We start from the raw sequence: 19,214 nt of genomic DNA, 5'->3' as shown, positions 1-19,214 counted from the left end.
TCCATGGAAACTCATCACTTGTTTGGTGTGAAAGACAATACGTCGCGGGGTCCCGTGTGGTGGGAATGTCACATCACATCACAGCCCCGTGAGTCAACATCAGCACTATCCCAATGGGTTGTATTCGCTTTTAATGACGGGCCAAAGGTTTATGCTGCAGGACGGAAACAATGTCGAGAGTGAGGACCCACCCACCTACCCGGAGAAGAGGCTGCCCATTCCGCTAGGCTCTTCCTGGATCTAGCGCCTGCATCTGTTGAGTAAGTAGCCCTGTTTGTGTCTGTTTTGTATCGTAATATGTGCATGTATATGTTTACAAAAGAGGTGAATCATTTGCATCGCGAGCTTAGTCTTGTGACGTGCTGTTATGAATTTAGCTGCTTTTGCTTGCTTATTCCCCCCCTCCCGTTGTTGGTAATTAGCCTCGCCTAGACAAACAGGCGGTTTAACGGAAACGACAGCAAAAACAAACAACAAAAAAAAAAGATCTTTAATTCAAACCGGCTCGCTTACACTTTTCACAGCTCTGCACTGACTTCATGTGAACACTTTGTCCCTGTCTTGCACCGGATGCTAAATGCTAAAGAGTAACTTCGGAAAGTACACTATTATGTAACGTTAACGGATCTCAGGGTCGGGTCCAGACCTTGGACATCACATAGGATTTAAATGGCCGTTCGTGTATGTCCTTTCCGCACGGACCACCCTTTATTGTTTTAAACGTGTATGTGAGTCGTGTACAAGCTTCGGAACACGGTCATTTAGCGAGTTGTGTAATCGAGGGCCGCAAATGTTGCCTCAGTTAAACGGCGCCGCTGCTTTTTAATGCCTGCTGGAAAAGTTTATTTTTTTTTTTTAAATCAAAAACATTTAAAAAATAGGTTAATCAATTAATCTGTAACATTACTGAAGAGTTAGTCGTACTTTATTTAATGTCTGCATTGTTTTTAAGGTTATCCTGCTGAAAAAAAATGGTTGTTCTGTTTGTTAGAAGGGTCTCCCAGGAGGCAATGGTGGTTTTTACGATAGTACGTAAAAGCCTCATCAATGCTTGCTAAGAGGCTTAAAATGAAAGCTGAAAAGCTACAGGGTGTGTCAGGATAAAATGCCTTTCAGGAACTCACCTTTGACACCGTAAGCATATGTATGCTCACTTGTGGCTTCTTTAGGTACACAACTTAAACACACACGCATTATAATGTAACGCTGCACTGCACACGGTCAGTCACAACATTAAAACCACCAATAGGACAAGTAAATTACCTTCTTGTAATGATTAAATGTTCCGACGTGATACTTTTGAACCTGGCATTCGTTCATGTGTGGCACCCACCTAGACCAGACCAGACACACCCATGCCATAGCAATGACACTCTTTGATGGCAGCAAAACACAAAACAACAACAAGAAAAACAGCACAAGCCATTTTCCTTGCCTCCAAATTCACTAGTTGCGAAGCTGATCGAGTATCTGTGGGATGGTCCAGAGGCCTTTCCCATCAACCCATAGGACCCAAGGGCCCCTACTAACAACATCCTGCTGCCAGACAGCACAGGACACCCTCAGAAGACCCGTGTCCATTCTCTGATGGAAGGTGGTCATGATGTTATACTTACCGGTAGCTTAAATTTGCTTAAACTGAAAGCTGAATAGCTACTGGGTGTGTCAGGCAGGGCAATTTCAGCAGTTCACCTTTGTACACTCCCTTCTAATATACCAGAGCCCTGTATCTTCATGAAGGTTTTTATTGGTTTAAAATAACTTAAAATACTGTTGATTCAACTTTTACTTTAGAAGCTGTAATTTGTAGTACTCTTGTACTGTGTTGCACCAGCAAAAAAAAAAAAAAAAAATAACACCTTTTGCGTTTATTTCCGTTTATTTCCAACACAACAGTACCACAAACCACATTTTCCAAAACAAACACTGCATTGAATTACCACCTTCAATTCACTGTTTCAACACGAACTGAACATTATAGCCAACAGTCGCAAAGGAGGATTTAATGCAGGACTTGTATGTTACTTTTCACTAGTTCACGTAGTGTTTTGTCAGGTAAATGTGTGGTCCCATGTGTTTTCGCCTCTACTGTCATTAAAACAAAAGCCATGCCTTTACAGCCACAATCTCTTTGTTGGACTGTGAATAACTCTGAAAAGGGGGTGTTTAGGTAGCTAAACAATGCATTTATTTGTGATATCTGTACGCGTTAGATGGCACGGATCAACGTGCTAACAATGCTAACATTGCTAATAATACCTGTCCGACCGAGCGTTAACGTCCCTCTGTCCTGTTTCTAAACACAGTTCCTGTTTCTTGTGTGCATGTAAACAGAGTTAATTTACAGTTTGCCGGATTATCTCTCATTACAGGCAGCTGTAAGGTGTATTTTAGTCAGTTATGGGATGACACAGTGGCTTCTTGTGTAATTCCAACTTTTATAGTTGACAAGATTACACTTAATGTGGATCTATATTATGTAACTGAAAAGACTGAGGAACTCGTGCTTGTTGCTTCTTGTGGTTTTCGAGAGAAAGGAATGCAAACCCCTCAGTACTGTCTGTAGATTGAATAATTATGAAACAACTATTTCTAATGAAACAAAAAATGATGGCCCTCAACTGTATGTTACTTCCTTTTACCTCCAGGTTTTGGATATGAGCTACCCAGGTTACCCTCCTCAGTCCGGTGGATACCCACCCCAGGCCGGTGGCTACCCTCCCCAGGCCGGTGGATATCCACCCCAAGCTGGCGGATACCCGCCCCAGGCAGGTGGCTACCCACCAGCGGCAGGAGGCTACCCGCCACAAGCAGGCGGATACCCGCCTCAGTCCGGAGGATACCCTCCCCAGGGTGGTGGCTACCCTCCCCAGGCCGGTGGCTACCCTCCCCAGGCCGGTGGCTACCCTGCCCAGGCCGGTGGCTACCCTGCACCGGCTGGAGGCTTCCCTCCTCAAGCAGGCGGATACCAACAGCCTGCACCAGGAGGCTACCCCTCGATGCCTCCAGCAGGTGAGGCTGCAAGTTATATCACTAAAAATATCTATATATATATATATGTATAAATGCAGCCTTTTTATGAAAGCGTTTTCTTCTTGCAGCTGGAGGTTGGGGTGCAGCACCTGGTGGCTATGGAGCGGTACGAACATTCTTATCTCTTTACATCTGAAACACAAGGACAAACTTAATCCCTGAATAATTTGATATGTGTACATAGTGTGCTTACAGCTGTCCTTTATTTACAGCCAGGAGGAGCTCAGCAGGGATACCCTGGGGGCCCCGCTCCAGGCCAACCCATGCCAAATTACCCCGCAGCCCCTACTAACCCCTCTGGGCCTGGATATGGAAGTGGAGTTCCATCCAACCCTCAGGCGCCTGCTATTCATGTAAGGCATACTCGTTAACATCCTGGGATTTCTCTCAAAGTTCTGCACATACAGCAAAAACTAAGCACGTGGTATGCTATCTTCTCATATTTTAATAGAAAGGATTCAGGGGTTCTATCAAAGATTTCCCAGGGGCCGATCCACTGAGGGATGTGGAAGTTCTTCGGAAGGCCATGAAGGGTTTTGGTGAGTATGCTAAACCCATTGAATGTTGTGTTATTTCACATCCAGTAGCAGTCCATTTGCTCAATACCTTCTCATACACAACGTGAATTAATTCTGAAACAGGCACTGATGAAAATGCCATCATTGAACTTCTGGGGAATCGTTCTAACAAACAGAGGGTTCCAATGGTGGCAGCCTACAAAACTACTTATGGGAAGGTATGTTGATGGAACCAAAATGATTTTGGTTCCTCCAATATGGAAACTGTATGAAATCCGAGATGGCATTGCATTTTTATTTATTACTTTCTTTCTTCTTCTTAGGATTTGTTCCACGATCTGAAGTCTGAGCTCACCGGAAACTTTGAGAAACTGGTTCTTGCCATGCTCCTGAAACCATCGCACTTTGATGCTGCTGAATGTAGAGACGCTATAAAGGTCGGTGGAGAACGGATTTAGTTTGCTTGTCTGTTGCCCCAGACGTGTTTTATTCCGCATTGTGTAATAAATACAATAATAAATGAAGGCTGGACAATCACTGATAACGAATGAATGTTGTTTGGATTCACTTCCTCAATAAGGTGCATGTTTGAATGTATCACTGAACCTGTGTCTGTCTTTTCTATCAGGGTGCAGGGACGGATGAAGCTTGTCTGATTGAGATTTTGTCCTCACGCTCCAATGAGGAGATTCGGGAAATCAACATAATCTACAAAAATGGTGAGTTCTCAGATTCTTCATCATCATTTAAAACATTACATTGTGGAATTTGAGGGAAAATAAGAATTATAGTTCGTGCACCTAAATTTTCTGAAGATTGATTTAACAGTTAATTAAACTCTATGTAGACACACCTTCAAATAGCCTGTTAAGCTCAATTACGGAAGCACAAAAACAAATGAAATAACAAACTTGTTTCATTTCCCCATTACTAGAACCTGTCATGGGAAATGGCTGATTTTAGTGATATGAAACCTTAACACTGCAAAATGAATGATTTAATTTGTCGTATCACAGCTGAGAGATTAAGAAATGTAATTATAATGGAAGTCAATGGGACATTTTTGTCCACTAAGAGGGTAGTAAATTTTAAAAACAAAGCAAAACAAAAACTAATAATGCAATCAAGATAATATTTTACATAATCTTGGTCATACCATACTGGCATTTAAAGGATTAAATTCCTCAAAATGATTGAATTTTGGTAGTTTTTGTAAAGTGCTGAAGTGGTTTAAGAGATTTATGCCGAAAAAATCAGAAAACAAAAAATCTGTTTCATCATCAAGTTTTTATAGCAGTTTTTGGACATGGACTTTTTTGTCCACTAAGGCTACAAGAAGGTAGTACATGAAAGACATGTATACTCATTTTACAACTTGTTCCACTCGTGGTAACAGGTTAAGTGCAGTGCAGAAATATGCAAATGAATATATTTTCCTACTACCCCCCTCCCTTTCAGAGTACGGGAAGAACCTGGAGGACGCCATCAGCAGCGACACCTCTGGTCACTTCCGTAGACTCCTGATCTCTCTCTGTCAGGTAACTTGAAAATCATTTAAAACAGACGCCATCTAATGTGACGGAAAGTTTCTGAGTCTGCTGCTGCGTCCCGCCCAATGAATGCGTGTTTTCTTGTTCTATTTAGGGAAACCGTGATGAGAGAGAGACCGTTGACATCTCCATGGCCAAACAGGATGCTCAGGTGCTGGTGTAGACGTGTTGTAACATACTCGGAAACTCACTGAGAAAAAAAAAAGATCATCTTCTTACTCTTTTTCCTCCTCAGAAACTTTACGCTGCCGGGGAAAATAAAGTGGGAACTGACGAGTCTCAGTTTAATGCCATCCTCTGTGCTCGCAGCAAGCCACACCTTAGGGCAGGTGATTATTTTTGTTCCTCATCCCTCGAATATTTCTCACAACTGGAATTTTTTTTACTTTTTTTTTTACACATTTTCAAATATTGTGATCGTGACCGTCTTGCCTGTGATCCTTGACTTTGATAGTGTTCCAGGAGTACCAGCAGATGTGTGGGAGGGACATCGAGAAGAGCATCTGCAGGGAAATGTCTGGAAACGTTGAGTCTGGCATGGTGGCCGTGGGTACGTGCTCTGCCAAACCGCGACCAAACCAAAGTGGCTTGTACAAAAACACGCTCGAGTGTATATTTGAGTCACAGCTTGAGTTTGTTTTGCTTTCCTGGAATAACCAAAAATATCTCGCAGCTGGAAACACGCTGCTATCTGACCTAAATACCTGTTGATTGAAGAGAAGCTTCCACATCTGTCTCTTCTGTTCACATGTGTCATTGTTCGGGGAACATGCTGCTTTTTGAATCACCTAGCACGCTTTGGGAACCACAGAGCTGCAGACATATAGGCACCGTACATGTAACAATAGGCTGTGCAGATTCGCATATGTCGTGGAGCTATATTTAAAACAAAGGCGGCTGGACTTCCTGGAGGCATTTCACAGGCGTCTCACCTCTCATTTAACGAAGCGGCTTGGATGAACGGTGCAAAAAACCTCAAGCGAGTCCAGTCTTAAAAATAAATAAATAAATAAATACCACGACATTGAAGACTTCACAGACATCTGTCCTGTCTAGAGGTTTGCTTGAAATTATGCAACGAATTTAAGTTGTTACAACTGAGCCAACGACTAGACGGCATCACAGACGTTACGGCACACATTCATGCACATCTTTTCATTTTGAATTTAGAGAATATTGTATAAAATAATGTAGTTTAGGTGCCTAAAAAAGAAAAAATGTAAAATGATTATAATGTCTAATCTGGAAATGACTGTTTTTCTAGTGAAATGCATCAAGAACACCCCAGCCTACTTTGCAGAGAGGCTCCACAAAGCCATGAAGGTACTTCTGTGGTTCACCACCACGTTTCCTTTTCATTTCCCACTAACCTCCGTGCTCAGACGCTGCAGAGCGTCAGACGAGGAGACGTGAATTAGTTCTCACATACTGTGATGTGCTGCTGACAGGGAGCCGGGACCAAGGACACCACCCTCATCCGCATCATGGTGTCCCGCTCTGAGGTAGACATGTTGGACATCAGACAGGAGTACCTGAAGGCCTACGGGAAATCACTGTACACCGACATCTCAGTAAGTCCCGCTAAAGGCGTCATTTCGAAATAAATGAATAAAGTCCGTCACCGCTTTCTGTTTGCGTGACGCATTTGTCCGTGTTTCTCAGGGTGACACCTCCGGGGATTACAAGAAGCTGCTACTGAAGCTGTGCGGAGGCAGTGACTAAAATCTAAGAAGGACAACACCTCACAAAGGACATTATAAACGTCCACACTGAAACAATGCTATAGGACCTTATATCACCTCTGATGCATGCGATTAGTGTCAAAGACCATAGTCAATCATATTAATTTTGTACTCTCTTCAGTGACATAATTTTTGCTACTGTGATAGATGTATTAGACATAGTCGATGAGTGTCAAATCAGATTACAATATAAGCAGGAGATACCACTATTCTCTTTGGGTAACACTCCGTATATATGGAACTATATTGTAACTGTAATAACTTTAGAGTAACTACAATATTTTAATATAACAGTACAAACCTAAAAGCTAAATAAAACTTTAATTTGGGGAAATATTTTTTGTCACATTTAAAAAAAGAAAGAAAATAAGACGCACGTACGCACAAGGGCTTATTTAGAGCGTTGCTTTCAGTGTCATTTCAATTATGCGTATTTACAAAGATCTGTGGATCTGTTCTAATACATATTATCGCTTGATGATTTTCTTTTTTTTTTTTTTTTAAAAATGCCCATGTTTACTTTCGAAAGTAGTGAAGTAAACATAACTTTAAAGAATCTGTGTGAAGTAGAATTATACCCTGCTTGCAAGTCTATGCAAATTGACATATAGCCAAAGACAAAAAAGTGTTGTGCCTTTTTTTTTTTTTTTTTTTTAAGAGCTGCTGTGTAAACACATGGGCATGGTTGACGCTTCGTGGTGGTGTAATCTTGAAAATCGTCCCTAAAGAAATGTAACCTCAACATTGTTGTATTTTGTTTACATCATGTTTCATAGTGTTGCTATGTTCTTTCGCCAGCAGAGGGCTCTGAAGTGTCAATTCTTACTTTCTTGAATTACTTTGCTTGCTGATTAACTAACTGCACTAACAATGTTGCCATCGTCTTTGTAACAAAATAATGATCTAAATGTATTGCAGGCCAATTTAAAAAAAAAAAATAATAATAATATCAACTTTTCATTTCAATAAAAGACATGTGAGCATATGTGGCTTGTGAAATGGGATCGTGTGTTCTGCATGAAACACTGGCTCTGAATGGACAACACAATGAGAAATTTGCATTTCAAAGGCGGCCTCATTTGCACCACCTTGCAGCCCGAGCATCACGAGCAGCGCCCTGCTAAAAGGTGCGAGTAACGTGGCTCTTACATAAGTGATGCTCTATGCATAGCCGTATAATCTGAGAGGAAAATGTTCAGGTATGTTTTGTGGCTCCGGTGATACGGCACAGAGAGCTTTTCTCTGGGCTATAAATAGTGCCCACATTGGAGACGCCGGTGTCCTAAAGTCTCTCTGCGTTCACCGGCCTCAGAGTGCAGCCTTAGAGGGAATGTGGTGGGGAAGACAAATGGCTTCATAGAAATCAAAATAAAAAAAAAAAAGCCCCCACCAGCCAAAGAGTACAAAGAGGTATGAATATTTAACGTCTGCATTTGTGTATTCTCTCCGCAGCCAAACACTGTTTGCACCGATGCCTCCTGGGATATATATAGGTCAGAAGGAAATCAGAGGGAGCCTCCCATTTGTCTGGCTTTTTACCTTAGGAGACAAAACAGAGCACTTCCCTGGTCCTGATTTCGAGACAAAGTGCATTAATTATTAACGCGTGGACGTGATGGCGGCGTGCTCCCTTTCTGGTGCTCGGTCGCACGCAAACACACAGAGCTGCCCTCGTCTTAGTGAGGGAGATGTCGGACGCGTGCGTCAATCTGTATGCGTCACCAGCTCCGGTGGGAGATGGGAGCTGTGAAGGGCTGCCTTTGGTTTGGATTTAAACTCCTTTAAGTCACAATTTAAACAGATTATGGGTGATTATTGAGGGAAATGTGCGACGTCGAATAAATTCACATTATAGGGATTTTCACTCATGTTTCATATTGAAATTGACGCCCCAAAATAAAGATTTTCGACATATTGTACTCAACTGCCTTGGTTAGGACTAAAATTTGAAATGAGTCCATGCTTTACCTATTAAAACATCCTTGCTACAAGCCTCTAACGTTAATACTTTCTTGTGGACAATCAGTCAAAGTAAGTATCGACTTAATTGTTGACTTGTGCGGTGGATTTGTGTGCGGACTCAGCCGTCCAATGAGCAGTGCGAATGTGGAGCTGAGTGACATTTGGTTGCCAGGGGCCGTAATCCTGCTTTAAACTTCATGAGTGCATATAAGCAAATTACAAACCCCGAGGATTAGACGGACGACACATAACAAGATGTGGGAGCAGATATCGCTATCCAGCCTGCTGAGCTGCAGCCTGCGGGGCTTGAGGTTTCATCTGACATTTGACAAAATAGAGGAGCAAATCCCGCCCGGTCTTATCCGTTTATTTGTGTGCGAAAGTCTCGAATCTTGATGTTTTCATTGCAAAACAGCAGCAGGAGTTAGCAGGAGTCCAGTTTTCAATACGATGCTTTCAGGAATTTCTGTCATTCCAGCTAGTTTCAGATTTTCCCGGCAGCGAAAGAAATGAGTGAGTTATTATATAATCACTTACATTGTTAAGGCGGTTTCAAACTTAAGTGGGGGGGAAATGTATAGGCCCTCTGTGTACCATGTAAAGCTTTAAAGCTCCAGCTGAGAGCCACAATCCCCATAAAGGCACTTGAGCTCCTTAATGATACAAACTGCTGTCAGTAATCATAGTAAAACAAGTCCACTCCAAATATTCACATTTATCTACTTCATATCGTTCTGTACTTGTCAGATGTACACACACACACACACATATATATATATAATCTCACATATCATTTCTGTGTGTGCGCCGAGATTATTTGCTTCTTAAGGATTTTAGATCGGACGGATTATGTGGAGCAGAAGAAAGCTCGCGATCCAGATGAGAAACTGGAGGTATAAATCTGCTCCGTGGCTCTACTCAGAGGAGCAGAGCGCAGAGCAGAACAACTTCTGGGATCAAGATTTGTGATTTGTGATGCGTACATGACTGATACAATGTGAAAAATGCTTCACAGCCACAGAATCAACTGAATACAACTGCGCTTTTGAGAAGACATTTCTTTTTTACTCCATGGACACCTCTTTAAAACACATTTCTGATGCCGTAATTTGACCAAAGCAAATATGCACCAATCAGGCATAACATTATGACCACCTCATTAATATTGTGTGGGTCTCCCTTGTGCCTCCAAAACAATTCAGAGAGTGGGTTGAGGGGAGGGGCCCCTGTGGATCATCCCACAGATACTTGGGTAGTTTTGGAAGGCAGGTCAACACCTTCTGTGCAATATTTATATTCTGACAAATCATTATCTGTTTGAAATTCAATTACTTTTTTGTTGCAGTTCAATGCTATTTTGTTATTATGTTTAATCTTATTATTTATCTTTTACACAGTCCACTCTTCAGTCTTGTTATTTTTCTGCTCCTCTTTGTCCCCATTGTGGGACAAATTAAGGTTTTCTAATTCTAATTCTAACCTTGTGCTGTTCTTCATGTTTTATTTATTTATTTATTTATTCTCCCCAGTTGTGTGTGTCTTTGCTGTGTCAGGCTGCATCCTTCTGTTATGGCTGCTGCCATCGAGGAGTGTCATTGCCATGGGAGGTGGGGGGTGGGGGTGGGGGGCTGGTCTGGTCTAGGTGGGTGGTACATGTCTATCCACACGAATGAATGGCAGCAGAACACATGGTCACGTCGGTGGTTTTAATGTTGTGGCTGATATAAATCAAACCTCCCCCACCACCCGCAAACAAAATCTAATTTATAAATAAAATTATAAAACATTACATTTTAAGCGTCCAAATCTCCATCTCAGTGCACGAGTCCCGAGCAGTATACATTGTTAACAGTGTTGGTTTACGCTGTGAATGGTAATAAACCAGGTGCGTCCGAAAAGGAAAGCCCCGCCCACTTTTACCTTAAATGTCCATTGGACGGAAATATGATTGGCGCAGGGCTACAGCTGCTTGGACGGTGAGACATGGCGGAGTTTGTAGTCTCACCAAGAGAGCTCCTGGAGAGTTTCTAACACTTTCCAACATGTCGAAAGAACTTAACTCGAGGACGAGCATGTCTCCGTGGCTTCGTAGCGCGTGCGGAGCTTAAAGAGACACGGACGTCCTTTTTCTTTCTTTCTTTCTTTCTTTTTTTATTTTTTTTTTCCTATTTGTCGAGGAGGACGGAGCGGCGGTTGGAAAAATGTGTTGTCATCTTCGCGCAGTCAACAGCCTTGGGCAACAAATATGGCTACTTCTTGTGTATCCTTCAGTTCGGGTTGAAGACCGTCCCAGCTGGGTCGAGCCGGATAGTTTGGGCGAGTCTCGGCAGTAGTAGTAGTAGCAGGGAGGCGAAGTTGGAAGATTTAAGATTTTGTCCCGAAGCTGGTTCGGTTGAACCGAGGAAAAAAAAGAGGAGGAGGGGGGGGCGACGCGAGAGAGGAGGGGGCGAGAGGGAGGGGAGATGGAGCCCAAGCATAAAGAGTTGTTGGAGAAATGTTACCAGAACTTGGTGGAGTCCGTCACGGACGCGGACCGAGTTGTGGATGTTTTGGCTCACTGCGGGACCCTCAGCCAGTCCGAGCGCTTCGAGCTGGGGCGCAACTGCTCCAGCAACTCGGAGAAAGTGGACCTCCTCCTGAAGATACTGATAAGCAAGGACAGGGACCACTTCGCGGAGCTGTGCTCGGCTCTGGAGACGACGCACCCTCACCTGCGCTCCCTGCTGCTGCTGGATGACTCCGGACCGGTGGACCACACGACCGGTGAGAGTGTGCGCACACAACAGAAACAAAACAAAAACAAAAAAAAAAACGCCATGTTTAAAGGCCTTTGTGCATGCATTTGTTTTTGTTTTTTATGTGTGCATTGCGTGTTTGACCGGTGGTGCCTTTTATTTTGGTTATGATCCAACCTCTTATGGATCCTCCTCTGAGCATCTAATAGAGCTATTGACATCCTGATGGAGGACATGACTTTTCCTTGGGGCATGGGTAAAAGCAGAGAAAGAGAGAGTCAGGGGGGACAGAGGGGAGGTCTGCACAATCATGTGACCTGACGCCTATTTACACTGAAACACACACTACTGTGCTTGTGTCGGTACTAAGAGCCACGCTGGACTTTTGTGTAAGTGTTTAATGGACCTAAAAGGAACCAAACCGTCAATGTTGTCTGCGCGTGTATGTCAGAGAGGGAATCAATAACCCACTGTCAAAGTCAAATGAAGGAGTGAAGAAGGAGGCTGCAGGGTGAAAGACCTCAGTTTGTGCAGCTTATTTGTTTTAAATTGATTCAGAACATCAAAAAAACAAAAGAACAAAACAAAGGTTGCAGGGAAAGGTGCAGCGTCTTCATTTTTTGGTGCATGAAATAAGATGAGTCCCATTTATTAATCCCACAGTGGGGAAGTTTGCAGTGCTGCAGCTGCAGAGAGGACAGGACTGCAACACACACCATCAGTGCAAAAGTGTTTATAAATATAAATAAGAACTAGTATAACTTAAGTGCAGGTAAATATTAAGTAGGAGTAATTGCATGCACGCCTCCAAATGTCCAAGTATTCATCATTTTTTAAATTTGTCCTATCAACAACCCCAACTTGATATATAAAAAAGAAAAGAAAATACTCCAGAATAATCTAACCTCAGCCTCCTACTGCCCCTGGCACTAAAGCTTTTGAAGTCTATTCACAGACATTATATATATACATATATATATACAAGTCTAATTTTTTCTTTCTTCCTGAGTTTACACTACTTTATGCACTATTGGCTTGTACCACACACTGATTCCACCTCCACGTTGTATTTTTTCATCCTAATTAACGAGAATCCATTTCTTCCTCACTGATAAATCCTTAAGCCTCTGAAGTACTTTTAAGTTTATGGTGATTCTTTTCTTTCTCACTGTATTGTTCCTTCATAGCGTAACATTTGTGCATCATCCCTGCTTTGCGCCTCTGCTGCACTTTTTGCACCTCACGAGAACTGTTTGCACGGCTAGTTACTGTGTTCACTGATCCCGGCGCGTCATATTGAGCGAGCTGAATGGTGACATGTTAATTATGCATCTATCTCGTCATTATTTATAGGAGAACTCAGGCTGCAGACTTTGTTCATTTACTGAGCTTGTTCACTTTTGCGCCACATTTCACATTTGTGCACTGACTCTAGAAGCGAGCGCTGTCGGCCTTTTCTCGTTGCGGGTTTCGGGGTTAGTCATAGTAGCACGGCGGAGTGTGCAACTCCCTGACGGTTGTCACACAGGACACAAATGGGTTGAGCTGCTCTCTGCTACTGGGCGGACAGGTTCCTCCACTACGCCGCCGAAAGACGTGCCTTAGCCCAGGAAAACACTGGCTTGTTGCAGCCTATGTGTTAAAATAATCTGCAGCATGATCTAGTTACTTCCAAGTCACCCGAATTCTCAAAAGGCAAGGGAGTGCTACCTTGTTCAAGTAAAGTTAACATGTTGGAGAACAATAGGAATGCTGCATGTAGCCCTTATATTGATCACTCCACATACGCATTGTGTAAATATAATGTATACAATCCTTTAAAAAATATGCGCATCCTCAAGGGCTTTGTTGTTGTTGTTGTTTTTTAATAAACAAAGATATTCTCTAGTCTTCTATAACCATAGCTGTAGGGCCGAACAGTCAAGACGGTTTATTTACAGGTTGTTCTCACCTTTTTCTTTTAAGGAACAATAACACGATGGCAGCACTTTTATAAAGGTGTGTGAAACCGAGTCTTTTGCAGTAGAAGAGTTAAAGATTTGTTTCTTTATACTATTCTTCCTTCTTGGTTAAAAGAAACAATTGTTGTTTCCAGTACACTCCAACTGCTGCCACAGGTTACTGCAGAATCAGTGACTCATTAACTTTATGTTTCGCTGGCTATTTCCTTATACGACAAAATGAGATTGCTGTCTACACAGCAGGCGTTATGGCTCTGTCATCTGTCTCCCATGCCTCCCATGGAACAGATAGGCTTCTGTCTTCTACACAGACACGTGTTCTCTTCTTCTTCTTCTTCTTCTTCTTCTTTTTGTCATTTACACTCATTACTACAGTGGCTGTGTGCCAGGACCCAAGCTAGGCCAAAAGATGGCTGACCTACAATCAAAACTGTGCTGAACGCTTTGTGTCATGTGTACACCAAGAGGCAACCTCCAGGGTTGGAACATGAAGCCAGTGGAAAACGGCAATGGCCGCTTGAGGCCGCCTTCAAGAATCCAGTCAGTTCCCATAGACTTTATTGTAAAATGCAAAATAAACACATTTAAAGCCTGGTACAAAGCCTTTTCTATTAGTCAATCTTTTAAATTACGTAAAGGCCCATTAAAGTGCCTAAGTGTCACCTCCCCTTCTCCACTCCACTCATGCACCACCTCTTTGCCCATTTCTGAATTAGCTGGGAGTTCGGCAGGTGGTACTAAAGCTGGGGACACAACTTTTACAGTCTTCACAGACTTTAAAAAGACCAGGAGTTCACACTAACAGGCTGGCGTTAGCAGACTGTTGTATGTCGAGCTAAAGACTGGGGATCACATACTTCAAAACTGCACCTGATGATTAATTACTATGACTATGATTTGTCAAACTAAATTAATGCATCCAAATTCTTGTGCAAACTCTCATGAAGGCAACAGTTCTGGCTTTCACTGCACCCAACGTTATATAGCCACTCCTGCTACAACTCGATGGATCCTCCTCATCATTCCTGTGGTCCAGGTCCGCTTGGTCGTCACTCTCCTGCTCTTACTATTCGCCATCAGTGATTTGATATTCACGCTACTTCCTGAGGTTTTCTGATGCCATTTCCCATGTCCCACCCCCTCTTTTTAGTGTGTCTTCAGCTTTAGATGGCAAAAATCTGGAGCCACCAAACCGAGTTTCACACCACATGTGCACCAAGAGGCAACCTCCAGGGTTGGAACATGTAGCCAGCGGAAAACGGCAATGGTTGCTTGTGGCTGCCTTTAAGAATCCAGTCAGTTCCCATAGACTTTATTCTAAAATGCAAAATAAACACATTTAAAGCCTGGTACAAAGCCTTTTATATTAGTCAATCTTTTGAATTACGTAAAGGCCTATTAAAGTTATGCAAAATGCCTAGGTGATTTTATGCGTGATATCAATTGGGGATTTATCCATTTTTATTTCCAGTCCAAGGTGGAGACAAAGACAAAAGATGAAGGACTCACCTGAAAACATAAAGAATCGCCTACTTTCAGCAGTTGGCCGAACAGTTTTTGACCCTTAGTTGCACTATTGACCATTTTTCTTAAGTAGAAAGCCAAGGTTTTAGGAGGTCGTAAATGCACTGAGTGCATTTTTTTCAAGGATGCGCTCGTATATTGGTGGTGGTGTCTCACCACTTTATTCCTAATTGAATTATCTTGCCCCCTGAATGTTTAATTCTTGAAACTAGATGCAAAATGTAAACAACTCCATCTGTGGCTCAGCATGTTGCTCAATTAATGCCGAATTATGGAGTCCTTGCATCCACATAAATAAAGATATTTAGCTTAAAGTTGAGCAGTGATCTCTGAGTAGGATCATGCACCACTTTACATAGATAAAGCACAATATTCTGTATATTTAATTTGTTTTCTGTGGAGCAGACTACCACATACTGATTTTAAACTGTTGCTGGAACTCCTGTTTTCAGCTTTGAAAGAAGGAGTAGAATAACTCTCCTACAAAAGACAGTTTCGGCCCTTTCTGTTTTGTTTTTGTCTCGGGTATGCCAGTAAACATGTCTAAGGATCACTAGGTGGCTGACTGTAACTAAGAGATCAGTCTAAATGAGATACGTGAGCAGTGAAGGTCGGGCCACAGCGAGGTCCAGGTCATATGACTTCCATGAAGCAGAAAAGTGAGCAAGCTATGACACAGTGCACCTTGCACATTGAGGCACTCTCTGCCCAGAGTCATGGGAAACTTAAGCTTGAGCGAGAACAAAGAGAGCTTGATCCATGGGATGCCACAGTTCCTGAGGCACATCAGTCTTTTTTTTTTTTTTCTCTTTTAGTCCTTTGCTGGGAAAAAGAGGGGTGAGCCATGTTAGCTAGGCTCCTCGTTGTCTCCACTCATAGTCTCCTTTAGCTAGTGGGAACACAGCCAGCCAAGGATTGATTTAGAGTACTGGGATGTGGGTAAATAGAGTCGTTTGTCATGCTCTTGCTCCAAGTCTACACTAGACTTTACATAAGGGAATGGAAGTTGCTGATTTAACTGAACTATAAGCTGCTCCCTCCACGGCCAAGTAAGATCTCAGTAAATGTGCACTGCTGGCTGTTTGACCAAGGCAGTCTTTTAAATCTCTCAAGCATCATTAGGATTCCCATGTTCTCAAAGTGCAGAGGAGCCACTAGATTTACATTTAGTGAAAAGAATCAGTAGTTGAGTATTTCAGACACGACCAAAAAAAAACATTATTGGACAAGAATTTAGATCTATTAATAGTGCAAGTTAATCCCAAGTGTATTTTTACTTTTTATCTTAGTTAACTTGATTTAGTTTTGTCTAAATTTGTAAATTTAACAACTTTTGACCAGTAAATAAAACTCTTAAGTTAGGTGGTGGGAATCTGCAAAAACAGAAAAACATTTATGACTTAAGACTAATGTTGACTCATTCATATAGCAAACATTTAATAAGAATCTTTGGTGGCATTTTAAGGAACCCCATTATGTCAAACGTACGGCCCGGGCGTCCCGCCAGAGGGTGCAATCTGGCCGACGGGATGAATTTGCTGTATTTGCAATTTTTTTTAAACAAAATTGACACCTATTCTTAGTTTGTCCATAACGGGTTGCACTGTCTTAATCAGATTTGTGGATTTAACACAACATTAGCTGGGTTTACATGGAGCCAAATATTATGATTTCGGTTTAGAAGCCCAAACCCAATAATAAAAAAAAATGCTCCGTATAAACACCTCAGTTGTGAATCAGCAGGCCCAAAGGAAGGGATATCTTACCCCTGTGAAACCGAATGAAACCAATTAAAAGCCATGGAAACGAATCTGAATGAAGTCAGACTCTGTTCTGTCTGAGCATGCTCCGTCTTCATGTAAATGTGCAGTGACGTTCCAGTGACGTTTCCTCAACTGGTCTGCATGAAAATCTCCCTGTAAACCTGACTAATGACACCCTGAACTAAATAGCTGTTGATGTTCATTAAATGACGCCTCACAGCAACAAACTGTGGACCAAGCAGCCCGGACCATTAACATAATCGCATAGAGACCTATGAATGAAGACAACTCCAAATTTTTTTTTTTTTTTTTTTTTTGCAAATAGATACTTATTTAAATTTAATGAATTATCCCTTTACAAAATATGTAATACACTTTTTTTGTAATACATTTTTTAAAGAAAAACAAGTCCAATTTCAGCCACAGTGCTGCCATCTAATGTTTATTTCTAGATCTCAGTGTTATTTCATGTCTGCAACTCAAACAGTGCACCCCCTAGTGGAAAAATTACAAATAGCAATTCGCTTAATTGGAAAATTACAGTTAATCTTAATTTGTTCTGTTCAAGTTAAAAAAACATGAAAATTAAACCTTGATCCTTCATCACTGGGCCAGTTTTTGGCATGCGGGCCGTATGTTTGACACCTCTGGCCAGATAAAATAAAAGTAGCATCCACTACACTTTGTTATTTTATGTCTAATAAAGTTATGGTTGTCCAACTCCATTTCTGATTTAAGACAAGTTTTTTACTAATAACTGAATTTGAGTAAATAAGTTCCCACTGATGAAACCAAGTGTCACAGTCCGTCAGAATCATCTTCGAGGATTCCTTTACCACTGGTTTGTCATATAACATGATCCTCTTCATAATGCTGAGTGTTGTACTGAAGCTTCCTTTCTGTACAGTTAATTATGAATCACTGTAGGCCATAAAAGAAGGGGCTTTCACGGGGGGTGATGTTGTCAGAGGAGATGAAAGGAGAAGCTCTAAGGCTGCGGCCTCTTTGGGGCCCTGGCTAGTCAGTATTCAAGCTCTCTGCCCAACTGATAATTAGCTACACTCTGCTGTCAGCCCACAGGCCCGTCATCCCAAGTTGGGGAAAGTCCCACTTTATTATTCCCCCAGCTGGCCTTTTTTCAGCGAAGGCTCCTGAATGTAACCCGAGCAGCAGGGCCTTGATGTACCGTACAATGCCCGCGATAATCATCCGGCTATAATGCAGACATGGTCGAGTACGTTCGGAGCTGACTTTAATGTTTTTGTTCGCCTCGCAGGGTCCACTTACAGCGTCCTGTCCACCATGCCGTCGGACTCGGAGAGCAGCAGCTCCCTCAGCAGCTTAGGTGAGTGTGGCCGCTCGTGGCGTTAGCGTGGTGAACAGATTTAACAGTAAAGCGACGTCAAAGAAAACATTGTCTTCCTGGAAATAAAAACACAGAGGCTGTTCTCACGAAGCAGCCGCAGTTTTGTAAGTAATAGTCAGTCACTGGTTACTGGCCGTTTAGACTCTGAGCACATGCAAGTGATTACACAGATGTGAGAAGGATTTAGAAAGCCTCTACCCCCAGACACATACACACAGACCTGTTTCATTTAGTCATTCTCCGAGGGAGCACGGCTTTAGCTGCTCCGTGTTATGAAAAGGGAAATGGAATCTGTATCAGGAGGATGATTACAGTGTAATATATTCACGAGGTTAATGAATAAATCAGTGAGGTAGATGAATAATGAAGTGCAATATTTGATGGATTTTGGCTTCAAAAGTGCAAGCGTGACTAAAAGTGGTGAATTAAGGGAAGGGAACGGTGTCTGCGGCCCCAACTTTTTGCAGTGTTTCCCCACAACCGTTGGCACCAGTCGGACGCTGTCTGCGGTCGATTCAGCACGTTGAATCGGTGTCATAACAAGACCGTCTCTGATTGGCTGAGCGTCTCAGCAAAGCAAAATGACTAAAAAAAGGCAGGAAAAAGCAGAAGAACGTTCAAGTACATCACACGATCGTCTTGACTGAGTAAACTTGAGAACAACTCATCAGCATGATTCAGGAGAGGCCAGTTTTCCATAGTGGTTCATAGCGTTGCTCAGATTTCCTAACCTCCTAGATAAATGTCAAGTCTTCTGGTTTACGCTTTCCAATACAAATACAGACTACTGCCACCTGCTGGTGTTTATTCCAGGCACAAAACATGTTCCAGAGTCATATATAAGAGAGAATCTTGTCAACTAGGGAACCACCTGATCTATCCCTCTATGCTGATTGGTTCTGAGCTGGTCACATGTTTCATGTTAGATGCATCTAAACAATATTCACACACAGAGAAGTGGCAGTAACAGAGAATAAAGTTGGATCAAAAGTTAAAATATGCCACAATGCTCAGCTGTGTTCCCCGTGAAGAAAAGCGGAGGAAGTTAAGGGAGCAGAAG

At 42.3% G+C, this 19,214-nt stretch overlaps 2 protein-coding genes across 6 annotated transcripts in view; both read left to right on the top strand.

Annotated features, from left to right (window-relative positions):
* Positions 1–58: 58 nt before the first annotated feature.
* On the top strand, positions 59–7,828 carry LOC125022464 (annexin A4-like). Its single transcript, XM_047609135.1, has 15 exons — positions 59–260; positions 2,649–3,012; positions 3,102–3,139; positions 3,246–3,386; positions 3,485–3,572; positions 3,675–3,769; positions 3,875–3,988; positions 4,180–4,270; positions 5,010–5,089; positions 5,196–5,252; positions 5,337–5,430; positions 5,556–5,651; positions 6,366–6,424; positions 6,550–6,672; positions 6,764–7,828. The coding sequence occupies exons 2-15, from the start codon at positions 2,658–2,660 to the stop codon at positions 6,821–6,823; spliced, it is 1,491 nt and encodes a 496-aa protein (XP_047465091.1). The 5' UTR covers positions 59–260; positions 2,649–2,657; the 3' UTR covers positions 6,824–7,828.
* A 2,636-nt stretch (positions 7,829–10,464) lies between these two features.
* The window catches only part of LOC125022859 (disks large homolog 5-like), a 37,445-nt gene continuing 28,695 nt past the window's right edge, over positions 10,465–19,214 (top strand). For 4 of the 5 annotated variants that reach the window (XM_047609808.1, XM_047609807.1, XM_047609809.1 and 1 more), the window contains exons 1-2: positions 10,465–11,568; positions 18,065–18,133. In XM_047609808.1, the coding sequence (XP_047465764.1) occupies positions 11,268–11,568; positions 18,065–18,133 (370 nt within the window). In that variant the 5' untranslated portion in view covers positions 10,465–11,267. The remainder of the gene's footprint in view (positions 11,569–18,064; positions 18,134–19,214) is intronic. The other variant, XM_047609810.1, reaches the window with a different exon arrangement.

This window comes from Mugil cephalus, chromosome 16 (genome assembly GCF_022458985.1).
Source record: "Mugil cephalus isolate CIBA_MC_2020 chromosome 16, CIBA_Mcephalus_1.1, whole genome shotgun sequence".
NCBI lineage: Eukaryota > Metazoa > Chordata > Actinopteri > Mugiliformes > Mugilidae > Mugil > Mugil cephalus.
Note: the sequence above shows the minus strand (reverse complement) of the source record. Positions and strands in the feature narration are given on the sequence as shown.

What these genes read in the sequence shown, in the direction of transcription:
- LOC125022464 (XM_047609135.1), top strand. Translation starts at nt 2,658, where the DNA reads ATGAGCTACCCAGGTTACCCTCCTCAGTCCGGTGGATACCCACCCCAG. An exon ending in CTCAGGCGCCTGCTATTCAT is followed by an intron (nt 3,387 to 3,484) that starts GTAAGGCATACT and finishes ATATTTTAATAG; the next exon opens with AAAGGATTCAGGGGTTCTAT. An exon ending in CACTGTACACCGACATCTCA is followed by an intron (nt 6,673 to 6,763) that starts GTAAGTCCCGCT and finishes CGTGTTTCTCAG; the next exon opens with GGTGACACCTCCGGGGATTA.